General features: G+C 46.4%; 1 protein-coding gene across 28 annotated transcripts in view; it reads right to left on the minus strand.

The window, feature by feature from the left end:
- The window catches only part of LOC115124612 (CLIP-associating protein 2-like), a 180,074-nt gene that overhangs the window by 105,692 nt on the left and 51,882 nt on the right, over positions 1-22,500 (minus strand). For 27 of the 28 annotated variants that reach the window (XM_065020197.1, XM_065020209.1, XM_065020199.1 and 24 more), the window contains 2 exons: positions 22,021-22,118; positions 1,507-1,577 (listed from right to left, as the gene is read on the minus strand). In XM_065020197.1, coding sequence (XP_064876269.1) covers positions 1,507-1,577; positions 22,021-22,118 — 169 coding nt within the window. Of the gene's footprint in view, positions 1-1,506; positions 1,578-1,805; positions 2,090-22,020; positions 22,119-22,500 lie in introns of those variants that run through there. The other variant, XM_065020222.1, reaches the window with a different exon arrangement.

The following is a 22,500-nucleotide window of genomic DNA, read 5'->3' on the forward strand; positions in this document are numbered from 1 at the left end:
CAAAACAGAATGACTCAAACTATCCCCAGACAGACATTGTAAGGCACTCAGAGACCGGCACGAGTATATCCCCAGTATGATTTCACTCCAGAGCCAAAGATCACACAGACCATCCCTCCCTCGTCCCCGACAGCCATAGTAACAGTGTACAGAAATTCTTCTCTCTCTGGTTTCACTCTGGCTGCATCCTGCTTTTCTGTGGTCTGATTGGCTAAATGTGTGTGCTGTGTCCTCAGGTTGGAGCTTTGAGTTACTGTTTTTCAGGGGGGAAAACAGAGTCTGGTTTCTTCATATATACACAGAATGAGAGGTACATCGGACCTTTCAGTGTCTCTGTATGTAGATCAGGGGCCCAAAGGCTCACTGCCCTCTCTGGAGGGATCTGAACTGAAACCCTTCGGGGGTCCCAGGGTTAATCCCAATCAGCCCATGCTGCCACTGGAGACGGTATCATAGCAACCATACCCTCACACCCAGCCTCTAACCTCTTCAGAATAAACAAACAGTGTAGAGAGACTGACTAAGGAACAGACAGATTACAAAACTAATAAAATACAACACTGCAGACAACTGAAGACAGATGGTAGACCACAACTGCAAATCTTTATAACCAAACTACAACGTAAAAACCAGACAAACTAACTTAGAAATTGTCTATAAACCAAACTACAACACTGCAGCCAAACTACAACACTGCAGCCAAACTACAACACTGCAGCCAAACTACAACACTGCAGCCAAACTACAACACTGCAGCCAAACTACAACACTGCAGCCAAGCTACAACTAACTCTGCAGCCAAGCTACAACTAACTCTGCAGCCAAGCTACAACTAACTCTGCAGCCAAGCTACAACTAACTCTGCAGCCAAACTACAACTCTCCAGCCAAGCTACAACACTGCAGCCAAGCTACAACTCTGCAGCCAAGCTACAACTAACTCTGCAGCCAAGCTACAACTAACTCTGCAGCCAAGCTACAACTAACTCTGCATTCAAACTACAACTAACTCTGCAGCCAAACTACAACTAACTCTGCAGCCAAACTACAACTAACTCTGCAGCCAAACTACAACTAACTCTGCAGCCAAACTACAACTAACTCTGCAGCCAAACTACAACTAACTCTGCAGCCAAACTACAACTAACTCTGCAGCCAAACTACAACTAACTCTGCAGCCAAACTACAACTAACTCTGCAGCCAAACTACAACTAACTCTGCAGCCAAACTACAACTAACTCTGCAGCCAAACTAAAGACAACCCAACTGCCAGATAAGAACAGGAGTTCTGGTGTTGCTAGGCAGGGATCTGGTCCAAGCAGACGCCAGATATCTGAAGCTGGAAACTCCTGAGAGATTAAACAGGTAATCCTATTGGGCAGTCTTTAACACCCCCCCCCACAAACACACAGGATCAGTCATACCACATCTCCTGCTCCATATGGGGCATAAAAGGACACACATCAGAGAAAGCCAAGGTGAAGAGGTGGTGAGGGAGGGACTCACCGTGACTGGGGCTGAGCGCCATGTTCTCAGAATTCAAAGCTTCGTCAAAACGCCCATATATTGTCTGTAACCTGTAGACAGGAGACGGGAAATGTCAGAATACACACATCTGCATGCACAACAACACACACACCAGCACAACAACACACACACCAGCACAACAACACACACACCAGCACAAATGTAGCACATATCGGTGCACCTGTTTGCAACACCACACACACCATCCTCAATGTCAAGGTTGACATGAAAAACAATAAGACCAGAGCAAAAACACACGTGTGTGTATACACACACACCGTCCTCTTGGCAGTCAAAACCCCTGACAGCTTAGCTCTCCTGATTTCTGATGATTAGCGTAGTGCCAGGCTCCTCAGCTGCATAGCAATTCCACACCGCTCAACAATTAGTCGACATGATAATTTCCATATTGATTAATGCTCTGAATTAGCATAGCATAGTGTAGCCTAGCCGATATCAAAATAAGAGTAGCAGCAGCATTTCCATGTGGGATGATTAATGGGTCGGCGTGTTGCTACGTCGCGTAGCGGTAGCTCCCATACTAGTGTCACACGAGTCCTCTGCTCTTTGTATCCAACATGGTGCAGTGACTCACAGAGACGGAGGGAGAGAGGGAAGAGGGGAGGGGGCAAGAGAGGGAGGGGGCAAAAGAGGGAGGGGGAACGGGGGAAGAAAGAAACAGGAGGAGACGAACTCATATTACACGGCGAAGCACCACCCATTGGAAAATATTACATCTCAGGCTTTGAGTGTGTTTTGCATGACGTGCCGTGAGAAAACATGCTCTAATTACTTTGGTGACCAGTTTGTAATAGCAATAAGGCACCCCGGGGGTTATATTGGACATATACCACACACACCCCCAATCGACATCCAGTGATGGAAAATGATCTGGCGAGTTTAATAAAAGGTGAATTATAAAACATAAAAACAACCTAAAACATTATCCCAGTTTAATATGCTGCTTGTGTTCCCATGTCAGCTAAAACAGAACTCCAGGTTTTGGTCATGGAGAATAAGCACATGGCTAGTTGGTTATGGTCATGGAGAAAAACACATGGCTAGTTGGTTAGTTATGGTCATGGAGAATAAGCACATGGCTAGTTAGTTGGTTATGGTGATGGAGAAAAACACATGGCTAGTTAGTTATGGTCATGGAGAAAAACACATGGCTAGTTGGTTAGTTATGGTCATGGAGAATAAGCACATGGCTAGTTGGTTAGTTATGGTCATGGAGAATAAGCACATGGCTAGTTAGTTGGTTATGGTCATGGAGAAAAACACATGGCTAGTTGGTTATGGTCATGGAGAAAAACACATGGCTAGTTGGTTAGTTATGGTCATGGAGAATAAGCACATGGCTAGTTAGTTGGTTATGGTCATGGAGAAAAACACATGGCTAGTTAGTTATGGTCATGGAGAAAAACACATGGCTAGTTGGTTATGGTCATGGAGAAAAACACATGGCTAGTTAGTTATAGTCATGGAGAATAAGCACATGGCTAGTTAGTTATGGTCATGGAGAATAAGCACATGGCTAGTTAGTTATGGTCATGGAGAAAAAACACATGGCTAGTTAGTTATAGTCATGGAGAAAAACACATGGCTAGTTAGTTAGTTAGTTATAGTCATGGAGAAAAAGCACATGGCTAGTTAGTTAGTTAGTTATAGTCATGGAGAAAAACACATGGTTAGTTAGTTATAGTCATGGAGAAAAAGCACATGGCTAGTTGGTTATGGTCATGGAGAATAAGCACATGGCTAGTTGGTTAGTTATGGTCATGGAGAATAAGCACATGGCTAGTTGGTTAGTTAGTTATGGTCATGGAGAATAAGCACATGGCTAGTTGGTTAGTTAGTTATGGTCATGGAGAATAAGCACATGGCTAGTTGGTTAGTTAGTTATGGTCATGGAGAATAAGCACATGGCTAGTTGGTTAGTTAGTTATGGTCATGGAGAATAAGCACATGGCTAGTTGGTTAGTTAGTTATGGTCATGGAGAATAAGCACATGGCTAGTTGGTTAGTTATGGTCATGGAGAAAAAACACATGGCTAGTTAGTTAGTTATGGTCATGGAGAAAAAGCACATGGCTAGTTAGTTATGGTCATGGAGAATAAGCACATGGCTAGTTGGTTAGTTATGGTCATGGAGAATAAGCACATGGCTAGTTGGTTAGTTATGGCCATGGAGAAAAAGCACATGGCTAGTTGGTTAGTTATGGTCATGGAGAAAAAGCACATGGCTAGTTAGTTATGGTCATGGAGAAAAAGCACATGGCTAGTTAGTTATGGTCATGGAGAAAAAGCACATGGCTAGTTAGTTATGGTCATGGAGAAAAAGCACATGGCTAGCTAGTTAGTTATGGTCATGGAGAATAAGCACATGGCTAGTTGGTTAGTTATGGCCATGGAGAAAAAGCACATGGCTAGTTGGTTAGTTATGGTCATGGAGAAAAAGCACATGGCTAGTTAGTTATGGTCATGGAGAAAAAGCACATGGCTAGTTGGTTATGATCATGGAGAAAAAGCACATGGCTAGTTAGTTATAGTCATGGAGAAAAAACACATGGCTAGTTAGTTATAGTCATGGAGAAAAACACATGGCTAGTTAGTTAGTTAGTTATAGTCATGGAGCAAAACACATGGCTAGTTAGTTATGGTCATGGAGAAAAACACATGGCTAGTTAGTTATGGTCATGGAGAATAAGCACATGGCTAGTTGGTTAGTTAGTTATGGTCATGGAGAATAAGCACATGGCTAGTTGGTTAGTTAGTTATGGAGAAAAAACACATGGCTAGTTAGTTAGTTATGGTCATGGAGAAAAAGCACATGGCTAGTTAGTTATGGTCATGGAGAATAAGCACATGGCTAGTTGGTTAGTTATGGTCATGGAGAATAAGCACATGGCTAGTTGGTTAGTTATGGCCATGGAGAAAAAGCACATGGCTAGTTGGTTAGTTATGGTCATGGAGAAAAAGCACATGGCTAGTTAGTTATGGTCATGGAGAAAAAGCACATGGCTAGTTAGTTATGGTCATGGAGAAAAAGCACATGGCTAGCTAGTTAGTTATGGTCATGGAGAATAAGCACATGGCTAGTTGGTTAGTTATGGCCATGGAGAAAAAGCACATGGCTAGTTGGTTAGTTATGGTCATGGAGAAAAAGCACATGGCTAGTTAGTTATGGTCATGGAGAAAAAGCACATGGCTAGTTGGTTATGGTCATGGAGAAAAAGCACATGGCTAGTTAGTTATAGTCATGGAGAAAAAACACATGGCTAGTTAGTTATAGTCATGGAGAAAAACACATGGCTAGTTAGTTAGTTAGTTATAGTCATGGAGCAAAACACATGGCTAGTTAGTTATGGTCATGGAGAAAAACACATGGCTAGTTAGTTATGGTCATGGAGAAAAACACATGGCTAGTTAGTTATGGTCATGGAGAAAAACACATGGCTAGTTGGTTATGGTCATGGAGAAAAAGCACATGGCTAGTTAGTTATAGTCATGGAGAAAAAACACATGGCTAGTTAGTTATAGTCATGGAGAAAAACACATGGCTAGTTAGTTAGTTAGTTATAGTCATGGAGCAAAACACATGGCTAGTTAGTTATGGTCATGGAGAAAAACACATGGCTAGTTAGTTATGGTCATGGAGAATAAGCACATGGCTAGTTGGTTAGTTAGTTATGGTCATGGAGAATAAGCACATGGCTAGTTGGTTAGTTAGTTATGGAGAAAAAACACATGGCTAGTTAGTTAGTTATGGTCATGGAGAAAAAGCACATGGCTAGTTAGTTATGGTCATGGAGAATAAGCACATGGCTAGTTGGTTAGTTATGGTCATGGAGAATAAGCACATGGCTAGTTGGTTAGTTATGGCCATGGAGAAAAAGCACATGGCTAGTTGGTTAGTTATGGTCATGGAGAAAAAGCACATGGCTAGTTAGTTATGGTCATGGAGAAAAAGCACATGGCTAGTTAGTTATGGTCATGGAGAAAAAGCACATGGCTAGCTAGTTAGTTATGGTCATGGAGAATAAGCACATGGCTAGTTAGTTATGGTCATGGAGAAAAAGCACATGGCTAGTTGGTTATGGTCATGGAGAAAAAGCACATGGCTAGTTAGTTATAGTCATGGAGAAAAAACACATGGCTAGTTAGTTATAGTCATGGAGAAAAACACATGGCTAGTTAGTTAGTTAGTTATAGTCATGGAGCAAAACACATGGCTAGTTAGTTATGGTCATGGAGAAAAACACATGGCTAGTTAGTTATGGTCATGGAGAAAAACACATGGCTAGTTAGTTATGGTCATGGAGAAAAACACATGGCTAGTTGGTTATGGTCATGGAGAAAAAGCACATGGCTAGTTGGTTAGTTATGGTCATGGAGAAAAAGCACATGGCTAGTTAGTTTTGGTCATGGAGAAAAAGCACATGGCTAGTTGGTTAGTTATGGTCATGGAGAAAAAGCACATGGCTAGTTAGTTATGGTCATGGAGAAAAAGCACATGGCTAGTTGGTTAGTTAGTTATGGTCATGGAGAAAAAGCACATGGCTAGTTAGTTAGTTATGGTCATGGAGAATAAGCACATGGCTAGTTGGTTAGTTAGTTATGGTCATGGAGAAAAAGCACATGGCTAGTTGGTTAGTTAGTTTTGGTCATGGAGAAAAAGCACATGGCTAGTTAGTTAGTTATGGTCATGGAGAAAAAGCACATGGCTAGTTGGTTTTGGTCATGGAGAAAAAGCACATGGCTAGTTGGTTAGTTATGGTCATGGAGAAAAAGCACATGGCTAGTTGGTTTTGGTCATGGAGAAAAAGCACATGGCTAGTTGGTTTTGGTCATGGAGAAAAAGCACATGGCTAGTTAGTTAGTTATGGTCATGGAGAAAAAGCACATGGCTAGTTGGTTATGGTCATGGAGAAAAAGCACATGGCTAGTTGGTTAGTTATGGTCATGGAGAAAAAGCACATGGCTAGTTAGTTATGGTCATGGAGAAAAAGCACATGGCTAGTTGGTTTTGGTCATGGAGAAAAAGCACATGGCTAGTTGGTTAGTTAGTTTTGGTCATGGAGAAAAAGCACATGCTAGTTAGTTAGTTATGGTCATGGAGAATAAGCACATGGCTAGTTGGTTAGTTAGTTATGGTCATGGAGAAAAAGCACATGGCTAGTTGGTTAGTTATGGTCATGGAGAAAAAGCACATGGCTAGTTAGTTATGGTCATGGAGAAAAAGCACATGGCTAGTTGGTTTTGGTCATGGAGAAAAAGCACATGGCTAGTTGGTTAGTTAGTTATGGTCATGGAGAAAAAGCACATGGCTAGTTGGTTTTGGTCATGGAGAAAAAGCACATGGCTAGTTGGTTTTGGTCATGGAGAAAAAGCACATGGCTAGTTGGTTTTGGTCATGGAGAAAAAGCACATGGCTAGTTAGTTATGGTCATGGAGAATAAGCACATGGCTAGTTAGTTAGTTATGGTCATGGAGAAAAAGCACATGGCTAGTTAGTTAGTTTTGGTCATGGAGAAAAAGCACATGGCTAGTTAGTTTTGGTCATGGAGAAAAAGCACATGGCTAGTTAGTTTTGGTCATGGAGAAAAAGCACATGGCTAGTTAGTTAGTTATGGTCATGGAGAAAAGGCACATGGCTAGTTAGTTAGTTATGGTCATGGAGAAAAGGCACATGGCTAGTTAGTTATGGTCATGGAGAAAAAGTACATGGCTAGCTAGTTAGTTTTGGTCATGGAGAAAAAGCACATGGCTAGTTAGTTAGTTATGGTCATGGAGAAAAAGCAGATGGCTACCTAGTTAGCTACAGCAGGTTCTGCCATTTCACAATAGCCTAGAATCACTAGTTATTACTTATAAACTAAATACATTTTTGGGTGGATTCCTTTTTTTAACCTTTAGGCAAGTCAGTTAAGACCAAATTCTTATTTTCAATGACGGACTAGGAACAGTGGGTTAACTGCCTGTTCAGGGGCAGAACGACAGATTTGTACTTCGTCAGCTCGGGGATTTGAACTTGCAACCTTCCGGTTACTGCTCTAACCACTAGGCTACCCTGCCGCCCCAGTCACAGAGTCACTTGGTTATCAATGCAAAAATAGTGTGTCCCCCAGAGCTCAGGGAAACGGCTCGGGGTCCGCATAGACCGGGTAGTGCGGACCCCTGGCTTTCTATCCCAACCACCATCATCTTCAGGAGGAGCCCACCGGCACAGACGGGGAAGCAAGGCTCCACTTCCCCCAGAAGCAGACGAGGGCAAGCGGATGGAGCCTGTTGTTGTGGTGGGCCGGACCTGTGTTGGGGACTTTTGTCATGTCCCTGTCACTGTGGAGGGGGTGCCCTGCTCCGCCCTGGTGGACACTGGGTCCACAGTAACCCTGGTGAGGCCAGATATTGTGCCAGGTTGGACTCAGTGTGAGCCTACAACTGTGCAGCTCCGCACAGTCACAGGTGAGCTGGCACCCATGAAAGGGAAGGGAATAATGACTCTGACAGTAGGGGGCAGGACTGTGCGTCATCCTGTGTGGGTGGCGGCTGTGCAGGACCCTTGTATCCTGGGGTTGGACTTTCTTAGGAGCACAGGCTGCCAGTTAGACCTAAATAGGGGCACACTGAGCTTCCAGGGAGGGACGGAAGTCACCATGTCCCCCCCTAATGTCACATTCACTCAACCCAACAAACCCTTTACTCCAACAGTTAAAGCAGCAGAGACTCATGGCTGCGCCCCCTCCCCCACAGCTATGTGTGACTTTTCCCCAGTCCCCCTGTCACCTACGGCGGTGTGTTACATTCCCCCAGCTACCTCCATGACACAGCCCTCTGTGAGCCCGGGCCGCACCCCCAGCCCAGCTACCCCAGATGGGAGAGGAGAGGACACTGTCTGCAGTGAGGGAGATATGGGGGAGGAACTGTGTTGGTCTTGACCCCGAGCAGCAGGAACGGTTGTGGCAGTTGCTGTTTGAATTCAGAGACAGCTTTGCGTTGAGTGAGGAAGAGGTGGGTCAGACTCATCTGGTGCAGCATGAGATCGACACAGGTGATGCTCGACCCATCAAGATGCGTCCCCGCCGTATTCCCGCTGGCACGCCAGGAGGCGGCAGACAAGGCTGTGTTGGAGATGCAGCGGGCAGACTTCATTGAGCCCTCAGACAGCCCCTGGGCGGCGCCAGTCGTCATGGTTCCGAAGAAGGGGGCAAGCTGAGGTTCTGTGCGGACTACAGGCGGCTGAATGAGGTAACCAGGAAGGACTCATACCCCATACCACGTATCGATGAGTCGCTGGACCTGGTTAGGGGTCCTCCTGGTTCTCCTCACTAGACCTCCGCAGTGGCTACTGGCAGGTGCCCCCTCTCCCCAGAGGCCAGAGCCAAAACTGCGTTCTCCACTAACAGAGGACACTGGCAGTTCAAGGTCCTGTGCTTTGGCCTGTGCAACGCTCCAGCTACTTTTGAGCGTTTGATGGACAGGGTGCTGGATGGCATCCCCCGACAGCAGTGTCTGGTATACCTCGATGACATCCTGGCCCATGGCAGCTCCTTCCAGTCAGCCCTGGGGGCTCTACGGCGTGTGCTGGAGAGGGTGGCTGCCGCAGGTCTGAAGCTCCACCCCGAGAAGTGCCACTTCATGAGGAGAGAGGTGTCCTTCTTGGGCCACCGAGTGGGGAAGGAGGGGATCAGCACCATGGAGGACAAGGTAGGGGCTGTCAGAGACTGGCCCACCCCCACCGACCAGCGTCAGCTGAAGAGCTTCCTGGGCCTGGCCTCGTACTACAGGAGGTTTGTACAGGGCTTCTCAAGCGTTGCTGCTCCACTGAACCGCCTGCTGCCGAAGGACGAGGCTTTCACTTGGACAGTGGAGTGTGAGGAGGCGTTCAACACCCTCAAACGTGCACTGATCGAGGACCCCGTGCTCGCCCCCCCTGACCTCACCTTGCCCTTTATCCTGGACACAGACGCGAGCAATGTGGGCATGGGTGGGGTGCTGGCCCAGGTGGGGCCAGAGGGGGAGAGAGTGTTGGCGTACTTCAGAAAAACATTTGACAAACATGAGCGCCGCTACTGTGTCACCCGGCGGGAGCTCTTGGCTGTTGTGGCTTCCGTCAAACACTTCAAGTACTACCTGGGTGGTCTGCCCTTTACTGTAAGGACTGACCACTCTGCTCTCCAGTGGCTCATGTCTTTCAGAGAGCCAGAGGGGCAGGTGGCACGCTGGTTGGAGGAGCTTCAGCCGTATGACTTCACGGTGGTGCACAGGGCAGGGGCACGCCACTCCAACGCCAAAGCCATGTCCCGTCGGCCCTGTACTGCAGACGGCTGCCGCCACTGTGAACGGAGAGAGGGACGGGAGAGAGAGCTGCGGGCAGAGGAGGGTGTCTGTGCCACAGTGTGTCGGGCGAGCGGGCCTGTCTGCTGTGAGCTGCAGACTGTCGACGTGGCTGAATGGCGGCAGCAGCAGGACGGGACACAGACCTACAGCCAGTGCTACAGTGGGTAGAGGCGCAGGTGAGGCCACCATGGGAAGAGGTGACAGCGCTCTCACTCGCGACCAAAGGGTTGTGGTCGAAGTTTGAGAGACTGCGGCTGGCTGATGGCGTGCTACAGCGGGCATGGAAGGAGTCAGCTACGGGAGAGGAGAGGTGGCAGGTGGTGGTCCCAAAAGCATTGCGGGAGGCTGTGCTCCAGAGTACTCATGGGGGTGGGGACTGGACACTTTGGGGTCACAAAACACTGCGCCGTCTCAGTCAGGGCTTCTACTGGGGGCAGCACAAGAGGGATGTGGAGGACTTTTGTCGCCGCTGTGACAACTGCACAGCGAGAAAGGGCCCCCAGGCCGCTCTCATGCTCAGCTCCAACAGTTCCCAGTGGGGGCTCCCATGGAGAGGGTGGGAGTGGATGTAGTTGGGCCGTTCCCCACCACAGACAGTGAAAACCGCTGGGTGCTCACGGCCATGGACTATTTCACAAAATGGCCCGAGGCCTATGCCCTGCCTGACCAGGAGGCAGAGACCATCGTCGACGCCCTGACAGCGGGATGTTCAGCAGGTTTGGAGCTGCAGAGTCCATCCACAGCGACCAAGGCAGAAACTTTGAGTCCCGTGTGTTCGCCACCATGTGTGAGAGGCTGGGTATGCACAAGACCCGCACTACTCCTCTCCATCCTCAAAGTGATGGCCTTGTGGAGCGCTTCAACAAAACGCTTGGACAGCAGCTGGCCATCGTCTCTTCCAAACACCAGCGTGACTGGGACAAGCACCTGCCTATGGTCCTCATGGCATGCCGCTCCGCCGTCCAAGACTCCACCTCCTGCACGCCTGCCCTCCTCATGCTGGGGAGAGAGATCCGCACCCCTGCGGAGATGGCGTTTGGTCAGCCCCTGGATAGCCCTCATGTTCCTCCGGGGCCGGAGTATGCCCGGAGACTCCAGGACCGCCTGGAGACAGCCCACACCTTCGCCAGAGAGCAGCTGGTGAATGCAGGGGTGAGGCAGAAAAGGAACTATGACGTGCACACCCGGGGAAGGCACTTTGTGGCTGGGGAGCTGGTCTGGGTCTACAGCCCCCTAAGGAAAAAAGGCAGATGCCCCAAGTTGGACAGTCACTGGGTGGGACCCTGCAGTGTCCTGAGAGGGTAGGGGAGGTTGTGTACTGGTGCAGCTTCCTCCCAGGGGGAGAAAGGTGGCACTGCACCGGGACAGGTTAGCCCAAAACAGAGGGGCCTCTTCTCCCCAAACCCCAGGAACCCCCACAATTCCCCTCTCTGGCAATGACATTCTCCAGGCACCCACCCTCAGGTGCCGCAGAAAAGGCTCCAGACAGCCCACTCCCCTGTCTCCCCCTGTGTCACCGCGTGGTTCCCCAGAGCCACGGACTGTATTACCCGTTCCCGCTTCCTTGTCCCCCATATCCCTGCCTTCATCCCCTGGTTCCCAGAGGGGCACTCTGCGACCATCACGGCCACGCAGGCAAAGGAGACCTCCGGGTCGCTTCAGAGACTTTGTTTGTTCCTCGGGACGAGGGACTTTGTGGTGGGGGGCTGTGTAGCGACCCGCACAGACAGCTGTGTGTTATGTGTTAGGCTAGGAGGTGGTTGTGTTGTACTGACCCGTACCCGGTGTTCGGGGTCCGACATGTCAATCAACCTGCTATCTGCCAATCACGGGAATGCCTGGAATGTTCTGATGCCGGGCATCCTGGTGGTTGGCGGAGTGGCGTGGAGGGGGGTTGGGCAGGGGGGTGGAGCATTGGAAGTTAAGACCAGGTTCAGCTTTTGTTCTCTCTCTTACGTCTGGGCTTCACAAGAGAAGGTCACGATTGGCTTGTGGGTTATCTGTCATCTTTTTGGCGTGTGCTACGGCCCAAACAGTAGCCTGTGTAAAGTTGGTTTAATAAACCGTCAATTCGCAAACTCAAGCCTCTGTCTGGACAATTGTTCATTTATGATCTAGTCAGGTCATTACAATAGGTTACTTTGACAAATGGCCAATAGACCAGATCAAGGAACCAAGAGACAACACTGCCTCCACAGCTGCGGAAGGAATGATACTGCGCGTCTCAATATTCAGGAAGTACAAAAGTATTCGGCCATCAGATTTACCACCAATGCTCTTTACATAGGACTGCACTCTATACTCCTCTGTGAACTGGTCATCTCTGTATACCCGTCGCAAGAGCCACTGGTTTATGCTTATTTACAAAATACTCTTAGGCCTCATTCCCCCCTATCTGAGCTATCTACAGCAGCCCTCATCCTCCACATACAGCACCCGTTCTGCCAGTCACATTCTGTTACAGGTCCCCAAAGCACACACACATCCCTGGGTCGCTCCTCTTTTCAGTTCGCTGCAGCTAGCGACTGGAACGAGCTAAAAGGATGAGGGCTGCAGTAGATATCTCAGATAGGGGGGAGTGAGGCCTAACACTCAAACTGGACAGTTTTATCTCCATCTCTTCATTCAAAGACTCAATCATGGACACTCTTACTGACAGTTGTGGCTGCTTTGTGTGGTGTATTGTTGTCTCTACCTTCTTGCCCTTTGTGCTGTTGTCTGTGCCCAATAATGTTTGTACCATGTTTTGTGCTGCTACCATGTTGTGTTGCTGCCATGTTGTTATGTTGTATTGCTACCATGTTGTGTTGCTACCATGTTGTTGGTATGTTGTATTGCTACCATGTTGTTGTTATGTTGTATTGCTACCATGTTGTTGTTATGTTGTATTGCTACCATGTTGTGTTGCTACCATGTTGTTGTTATGTTGTGTTGCTACCATGTTGTTGTTATGTTGTATTGCTATCATATTGTTGTTATGTTGTATTGTTACCATGTTGTTGTTATGTTGTGTTGCTACCATGTTGTTGTTATGTTGTGTTGCTGCCATGTTGTTATGTTGTGTTGCTACCATGTTGTTGTTATGTTGTGTTGTTACCATGCTGTTGTTATGTTGTATTGCTACCATGTTGTTGTTATGTTGTGTTTCTACCATGTTGTTGTTATGTTGTGTTTCTACCATGTTGTTGTTATGTTGTGTTGCTACCATGTTGTTGTTATGTTGTGTTACCATGTTGTTGTTATGTTGTGTTTCTACCATGTTGTTGTTATGTTGTGTTGTTACCATGTTGTTGTTATGTTGTGTTGTTACCATGTTGTTGTTATGTTGTGTTGTTACCATGTTGTTGTTATGTTGTGCTGCTACCATGTTGTTATGTTGTATTGCTACCATGTTGTTGTTATGTTGTATTGCTACCATGTTGTTGTTATGTTGTGTTGTTACCATGTTGTTATGTTGTGTTGTTACCATGTTGTTATGTTGTGTTGTTACCATGTTGTTGTTATGTTGTGTTGCTACCATGTTGTTGTTATGTTGTGTTGTTACCATGTTGCTACCATGTTGTTGTTATGTTGTGTTGCTACCATGTTGTTGTTATGTTGTGTTGCTACCATGTTGTTGTTATGTTGTGTTGCTACCATGTTGTTGTTATGTTGTGTTGCTACCATGTTGTTGTTATGTTGTGTTGCTACCATGTTGTTGTTATGTTGTGTTGTTACCGTGTTGTTATGTTGTGTTACCATGTTGTTGTTATGTTGTGTTTCTACCATGTTGTTGTTATGTTGTGTTACTACCATGTTGTTGTTATGTTGTGTTGCTACCATGTTGTTGTTATGTTGTGTTGCTACCATGTTGTTGTTATGTTGTGTTGCTACCATGTTGTTGTTATGTTGTGTTGCTACCATGTTGTTGTTATGTTGTATTGCTACCATGTTGTTGTTATGTTGTGTTGCTACCATGTTGTTGTTATGTTGTGTTGTTACCGTGTTGTTATGTTGTGTTGTTACCATGTTGTTATGTTGTGTTGCTACCATGTTGTTGTTATGTTGTGTTGCTACCATGTTGTTGTTATGTTGTGTTGCTACCATGTTGTTGTTATGTTGTGTTGCTACCATGTTGTTGTTATGTTGTGTTGTTACCGTGTTGTTATGTTGTGTTGTTACCATGTTGTTATGTTGTGTTGCTACCATGTTGTTGTTATGTTGTGTTGCTACCATGTTGTTGTTATGTTGTGTTGCTACCATGTTGTTGTTATGTTGTGTTGCTACCATGTTGTTGTTATGTTGTGTTGCTACCATGTTGTTGTTATGTTGTGTTGCTACCATGCTAGGTTGTTGTGTTAGGTCTCTCTTTATGTAGTGTTGTCTCGTTGTGATGAGTGTTGTCCTATATTTATATTGTCTTTTTTTAGTCCCAGGCCCCCGTCCCCGCAGGAGGCCTTTTGGTAGGTTGTTTAATGTAAATAAGAATGTGTTCTTAACTGACTTGCCTGGTTAAATAAAGGTAATATAAAATGTTGAATGCTGGAGCGTATTTTGTGACGAAAAAACGACATTGCAACTCTACACTCTGTACCTTCCATCTCCGTAGTGTGGATTACCTTTACATAACCTCAGACAGAAAGAAACACACACACACACACACACAAACACGCGCACACACAAACACGCGCGCACACAAACACGCGCGCACACGCACACACGCACGCGCACACGGGAGGGGCTTTGGCGCTGCCAGCACAGGGAACGAAAACTGCCGCTCCCTCCTCTTCATCTCAGCATATTTACTCCCTCTGCCTCTCCTTTTCTCACTCCTTTCTTTTCCTAAGAATGTCACGTTTATCATAGATATCCCTTTCTCCTCTTCCTCCCTCCCTTCCCCCTCTCCTCTTCTTCCTTCCATCCCTCCCTCAAGGCTAAAACACAAATATGGTGAGGCTTACTAACATAACCGCTGTGAAGACTCAATCTTTCTCTTTTTTACTCTCGCTTCCTTCCCCAATCGTCCAATTTTTCTATACACAACATACAATTCACCTGCAGTGAATTTGCTCAACATTTACATTATGTGGTATTATATTACATTTACGATCCAGTCATCTAGCAGACTGTCCCATCCGGAGCAACCAGGGTTGAGCGCCCCGCTCAAGGGCAAATCAACAGACCCAGTCGACTGGGGGACCCGAACCAGCGACCTCCACCCTCGTTCCTCACCCTTCATCTCCACCCTCGTTCCTCACCCTTCATCTCCACCCTCGTTCCTCACCCTTCATCTCCACCCTCGTTCCTCACCCTTCATCTCCACCCTCGTTCCTCACCCTTCATCTCCACCCTCGTTCCTCACCCTTCATCTCCACCCTCGTTCCTCACCCTTCATCTCCACCCTCGTTCCTCACCCTTCATCTCCACCCTCGTTCCTCACCCTTCTCCATCTCCCCATCATTCCCTCTCTTTTACCCCCTCTGCACAGCATTCACATAGCATGAAACATGTTAATCATTCTCACAGAAAGACAGAGAGAGCGAAGGCAGAAAGACAGACGGAGAGAGAGAGAAGGCAGAAAGACAGATGGAGAGAGAGAGAGAAGGCATAAAGACAGATGGAGAGAGAGAGAGAGAAGGCAGAAAGACAGATGGAGAGAGAGAGAGAAGGCAGAAAGACAGATGGAGAGAGAGAGAGAAGGCAGAAAGACAGATGGAGAGAGAGAGAGAGAAGGCAGAAAGACAGATGGAGAGAGAGAGAGAGAAGGCAGAAAGACAGATGGAGAGAGAGAGAGAAGGCAGAAAGACAGACGGAGAGAGAGAGAGAAGGCAGAAAGACAGACGGAGAGAGAGAGCGAAGGCAGAAAGACAGACGGAGAGAGAGAGCGAGAAGGCAGAAAGACAGACGGAGAGAGAGAGAGCGAGAAGGCAGAAAGACAGACGGAGAGAGAGAGAGAGCGAGAAGGCAGAAAGACAGACGGAGAGAGAGAGAGCGAGAAGGCAGAAAGACAGACGGAGAGAGAGAGAGCGAGAAGGCAGAAAGACAGACGGAGAGAGAGAGAGAGCGAGAAGGCAGAAAGACAGACGGAGAGAGAGAGAGCGAGAAGGCAGAAAGACAGACGGAGAGAGAGAGAGCGAGAAGGCAGAAAGACAGATGAGAGAGAGAGAGCGAGAAGGCAGAAAGACAGATGAGAGAGAGAGAGAAGGCAGAAAGACAGATGTGAGAGAGAGAGAGAAGGCAGAAAGACAGACGGAGAGAGAGAGAGAGCGAGAAGGCAGAAAGACAGACTGAGAGACGGAGAGAGAGAGAGCGAGAAGGCATAAAGACAGACGAGAGAGAGAGAGAATGCAGAAAGACAAGAGAGAGAGAACAAGAATGTGAACTTTCTGCCCATATCAGATATGTTTATGTCCTGGGAAATTGTTTTGTTACTCACATCCGCATGCTAATCATATTAGCCTACTTTAGCTCAACCATCCCACGGGGGGGGATCGATCCCGTAGAGGTTTTAAGAGTGAGATTTACAAGATTAAATTAGCAAAAGATATATAGGTAATCAAATTGTACAACTGAAGATCAACACAGGAGGAAAGGATTAGTCCTCTAACTCAAACTCTGTCAATCTGTATCATGCTAGTTAGCCAAATTCAAACTTGTCAGCTAGCTTACTGTCTAGCTCCAACGGTTTACTGGTGGTAACCATAGCAACATGGTCACTGGGGCAGCGGAGGTAAAGGCCACCGTGAGGAGAGTCTTACCACAGCTCTAGAGGAGGTAAAGACCACCGTGAGGAGAGAGCCTTACCACAGCTCTAGAGGAGGTAAAGACCACCATGAGGAGAGAGCCTTACCACAGCTCTAGAGGAGGTAAAGGCCACCGTAAGGAGAGAGTCTTACCACAGCTCTGAAGGAGGTAAAGGCCACCGTGAGGAGAGAGTCTTACCACAGCTCTAGAGGAGGTAAAGACCACCGTGAGGAGAGAGCATTACCACAGCTCTAGAGGAGGTAAAGGCCACCGTGAGGAGAGAGCCTTACCACAGCTCTAGAGGAGGTAAAGACCACCGTGAGGAGAGAGCATTACCACAGCTCTAGAGGAGGTAAAGGCCACCGTGAGGAGAGAGCCTTACCACAGCTCTAGAGGAGGTAAAGGCCACCGTGAGGAGAGAGTCTTACCACAGCTCTAGAGGAGGTAAAGGCCACCGTGAGGAGAGAGTCTTACCACAGCTCTAGAGGAGGTAAAGACCACCGTGAGGAGAGAGCCTTACCACAGCTCTAGAGGAGGTAAAGACCACCGTGAGGAGAGAGCCTTACCACAGCTCTGAAGGAGGTAAAGGCCACCGTGAGGAGAGAGCCTTACCACAGCTCTAGAGGAGGTAAAGACCACCGTGAGGAGAGAGTCTTACCACAGCTCTAGAGGAGGTAAAGGCCACCGTGAGGAGAGTCTTACCACAGCTCTAGAGGAGGTAAAGACCACCGTGAGGAGGTAAAGACCACCTTGAGGAGGTAAAGACCACCTTGAGGAGGTAAAGACCACCTTGAGGAGGTAAAGACCACCGTGAGGAGGTAAAGACCACCGTGAGGAGAGAGTCTTACCACAGCTCTGAAGGAGGTAAAGACCACCGTGAGGAGAGAGTCTTACCACAGCTCTGAAGGAGGTAAAGACCACCGTGAGGAGAGATACTTACCACAGCTCTAGAGGAGGTAAAGACCACCGTGAGGAGAGAGTCTTACCACAGCTCTAGAGGAGGTAAAGGCCACCGTGAGGAGAGTCTTACCACAGCTCTAGAGGAGGTAAAGGCCACCGTGAGGAGAGTCTTACCACAGCTCTAGAGGAGGTAAAGGCCACCGTGAGGAGAGTCTTACCACAGTTCTAGAGGAGGTAAAGACCACCTTGAGGAGGTAAAGACCACCGTGAGGAGGTAAAGACCACCGTGAGGAGAGAGTCTTACCACAGTTCTGAAGGAGGTAAAGACCACCGTGAGGAGAGAGTCTTACCACAGCTCTAGAGGAGGTAAAGGCCACCCCCCCCCATACCAAACGCCCTTTACCCACACCCCCAGTCAATAAGGAGGTTCATATGCGGACACCTACTACAAAGATGTGTCAACCCCCGCAAAAACACAGGATGCACTCCACATCCTGTCCCAGCCTGGCTACATTAATTATTCACCACGGGCACCAACAACCTGCGAGAGGAGAAAGAGAGTAGGCAGCCTGATCAACAGAGTAGCAGAGAGGGCCTCACCATCTCCACTCCGCTGCCCCAGAAAGACTTTCCTCCCCGCCCCATTCAGAAAATCAACGCTGACGTCACCAGAGGGTGTGGCCCCCGCCCTCCACAGGGCCCCCCTCCCCTCCACAGGGTCCCCTTCACAGGGCCCCCGCCCTCCACAGGGACCCCTCCCCTTCACAGGGCCCCCCTCCCCTTCACAGGGCCCCCTCCCCTCCACAGGCCATGACATCCCCCCCTACAATTTTTTCTGAGGTCTTGGCAGATTTCTTTTGATTTTCCCATGATGTCAAGCAAAGAGGCACTGAGTTTGAAGGTAGGCCTTGAAATACATCCACAGGTACACCTCCAATTGACTTAAATAATGTCAATTAGCCTATCAGAAGCTTCTAAAGCCATGACATCATTATCTGGAATTTTCCAAGCTGTTTAAAGGCACAGTCAACTTAGTGTATGTAAACTTCTGACCCACTGGAATTGTGATACAGTGAATTATAAAAATGTAAACACTATCCAACCAAAAGCACAGAGACCCAAATAATGGTGAATTACGCCTTCATTACAGTGAGACTTGAAAACTCTATAAACGTAACACTCAGAACCAAAAAAGCACAGCACAACAGCAAGCAGATGACACTAATTGAGGAGCCCATAAACACACACAACTTCTGGCAAAATTGGAAAAACCTAAAAATAAATAAAAGTGGAATTAGCGATACAAAATGGTGACATATGGACAACCCATTTTAAAACACTCTACAACACCATTCAAATTGATGCAAACGCAGAACAACGCCAAATTCATGAGGAGTTGAATGGATTAGAAAAAGCTGTAAAGGACAATCAAAATCCACTGGACTCCTCCAATTACTGACCAGGAGCTCTATAAGAAACTAAACTATTACTGACCAGGAGCTCTATAAGAAACTCAACTATTACTGACCAGGAGCTCTATAAGAAACTAAACTATTACTGACCAGGAGCTCTCTAAGAAACTCAACTATTACTGACCAGGAGCTCTATAAGAAACTAAACTATTACTGACCAGGAGCTCTATAAGAAACTAAACTATTACTGACCAGGAGCTCTATAAGAAACTCAACTATTACTGACCAGGAGCTCTATAAGAAACTAAACTATTACTGACCAGGAGCTCTATAAGAAACTAAACTATTACTGACCAGGAGCTCTATAAGAAACTAAACTATTACTGACCAGGAGCTCTATAAGAAACTAAACTATTACTGACCAGGAGCTCTCTAAGAAACTAAACTATTACTGACCAGGAGCTCTCTAAGAAACTAAACTATTACTGACCAGGAGCTCTCTAAGAAACTAAACTATTACTGACCAGGAGCTCTATAAGAGACTAAACTATTACTGACCAGGAGCTCTCTAAGAAACTAAACTATTACTGACCAGGAACTCTCTAAGAAACTAAACTATTACTGACCAGGAGCTCTATAAGAAACTAAACTATTACTGACCAGGAGCTCTATAAGAGACTAAACTATTACTGACCAGGAGCTCTATAAGAAACTAAACTATTACTGACCAGGAGCTCTATAAGAGACTAAACTATTACTGACCAGGAGCTCTATAAGAGACTAAACTATTACTGACCAGGAGCTCTCTAAGAAACTAAACTATTACTGACCAGGAGCTCTATAAGAAACTAAACTATTACTGACCAGGAGCTCTATAAGAAACTAAACTATTACTGACCAGGAGCTCTATAAGAAACTAAACTATTACTGACCAGGAGCTCTATAAGAAACTAAACTATTACTGACCAGGAGCTCTATAAGAAACTAAAATATTACTGACCAGGAACTCTCTAAGAAACTAAAATATTACTGACCAGGAGCTCTCTAAGAAACTAAACTATTACTGACCAGGAGCTCTATAAGACACTAAACTATTACTGACCAGGAGCTCTATAAGACACTAAACTATTACTGACCAGGAGCTCTATAAGAGACTAAACTATTACTGACCAGGAGCTCTGTAAGAAACTAAACTATTACTGACCAGGAGCTCTACAAGACACTAAACTATTACTCACCAGGAGCTCTATAAGACACTAAACTATTACTGACCAGGAGCTCTATAAGACACTACACTATTACTGACCAGGAGCTCTACAAGACACTAAACTATTACTGACCAGGAGCTCTATAAGAAACTAAGGCATGTAGACCTGATGGCATCCTAAATGAGATGCTCAAACTCACTTGTACAACATTTCAATTGGCTATATTAAAACTGTTTAATTTGATCCTGAATGTAGGTTATTTCCCTGACATCTGGAACCAAGGACTCATAACCCCAATCTTTAAGAACGGAGACCAATTTGACCCTAACAATTAGAGACATTTGTGTGAACAGTAACCTGGGAAAGGTTTTCTGTAGTATTATAAATGTAAGAGTTCTAAACTTCCTTAATAAACACATCTGGAGTAAAACCTAATTTGATTTATACCAAAACATTGCACAACTGATCATATTTACACCCTGATAGATAAACATGTCCACCAAAATAATACCAGAATATACGCTTGCTTTATCAACTTCCAAAAGGCATTTGATTCTATTTGGCATACAGGACTGTTCTACAAAGTCACTGAAACTGGTGTAGGGAGTAAAATATATGACATAATTAAATCAATACGTGCAGCATCAAAATTGACAAGAAAATAACCTAACTATTTAACCAGGGGCGGGGCCTTCGCCACAGTTGCAATCTGAGCCCTGCACTCTTCAATATTTACATCAACGAATTGGCCACTATTCTAGAAAAATCATCAGCCCCATTTCCTCAAATGTAATTATTAATTATGTTATTATTATAAATCTCCAAACAACGCTTTGGCAATATCTACATTGTTACGTCATGCCACTAAAGCAAATTTAATTGAAATTGATAGAGAAGTCAGAAAGAGAGAGAGAGAGAAGAGAGAAGTCAGAAAGAGAGAAAAGGCAGAAAGAGAGAAAAGGCAGAAAGAGAGAGGGCAGAAAGAGAGAGAAGTCAGAAAGAGAGAGAAGTCAGAAAGAGAGAGAAGTCAGAAAGAGAGAGAAGTCAGAAAGAGAGAGAAGTCAAAAAGAGAGAGAGAGAGAGCAGAAAGAGAGAGAGAGAGAGCAGAAAGAGAGAGAGAGAGAGAGCAGAAAGAGAGAGAGAGAGAGAGCAGAAGAGAGCAGAAGAGAGAGAGAGAGAGAGAGAGCAGAGAGAGAGAGCAGAAAGAGAGAGCAGATAGAGCAGAAAGAGAGAGGAGAGAGAGCAGAAAGAGAGCAGAAAGAGAGAGAGAGAGACGGCAGAGAGGAGGCTGTGTGTGCTCAGAATGACAACACTACGGACTCCTTATTACGGTAACCACGGTGACCAGAGAGCAAGTATACTCAATGGACCTCTTCAGAGACGACACACTCCTCCCTCTCTTCCTCTGTCCTCCTCTTCATTGTCCAGTATAAAGAGTCTCTGTGTGCGACTGTGTGAGGGGCAGAGTGGAGCTTGGTGTGGACTGGGACAGAGATACCACGGGACATACACTTAGTATTCACAGTCCAAACCACTGACAGAGGTCACTGGCCAGTAAAAAGACCACAGCAACAAAACCTGCAGACTCGACCGACCGAACTACTCATTTTAGAAGTATTCTTTACAGACCATTATTCTCCACAGGTTTCTCCAAAAGTGTCAACGATAATGGAGTGACGCCAATACACAACCACACACCCACACACACACACCCAACAACACACACACCCACCCACCCAACCAACCACACACATACACACAACACAACCACCCACACACAACTCCACACACAACCACACACACACAAACACACACACAACACAATCACACACACACACACCACACACCCACACAACCAACCAACCACACACACACAACCACACACACAACACAACCACACAGACTCACCGTGCGGCAGGCAGGCCACTCTTTCCCAGGTCGGCTCTGACTCTCTCTCCTATGTGGCGATACACATCCACCAGAGATGTTGTGGCAGCCTCACGGACCTGCACACAGGACACACAGCATCCCACAATATAGGTTATCCAGTATCGTTATCTACATAACTAAATAATGAAAATATATATTATGCAATTCATATTATTCACAGTTGAGTTAGCAGATGTCTTAACAGGGGGATAAAAGCATCATGTTTAGTATGATTCTAATGACATCAGATAACTCTGGCCGGCCTAGCGAGAGTATTACCCTGCCCTTGTGTGTGTGTGTGGTTGTGTGTGTGTGGTTGTGTGTGTGGTTGTGTGTGGTTGTGTGTGTGTGTGGTTGTGTGTGTGTGTGTGGTTGTGTGTGTGGTTGTGTGTTTGTGTGTGGGGTTGTGTGTGTGTGTGTGTGGGGTTGTGTGTGGGGTTGTGTGTGGTTATGTGTGTG

The sequence above is a fragment of the Oncorhynchus nerka genome, linkage group LG7 (assembly GCF_034236695.1).
Source record: "Oncorhynchus nerka isolate Pitt River linkage group LG7, Oner_Uvic_2.0, whole genome shotgun sequence".
NCBI classification, from domain to species: domain Eukaryota; kingdom Metazoa; phylum Chordata; class Actinopteri; order Salmoniformes; family Salmonidae; genus Oncorhynchus; species Oncorhynchus nerka.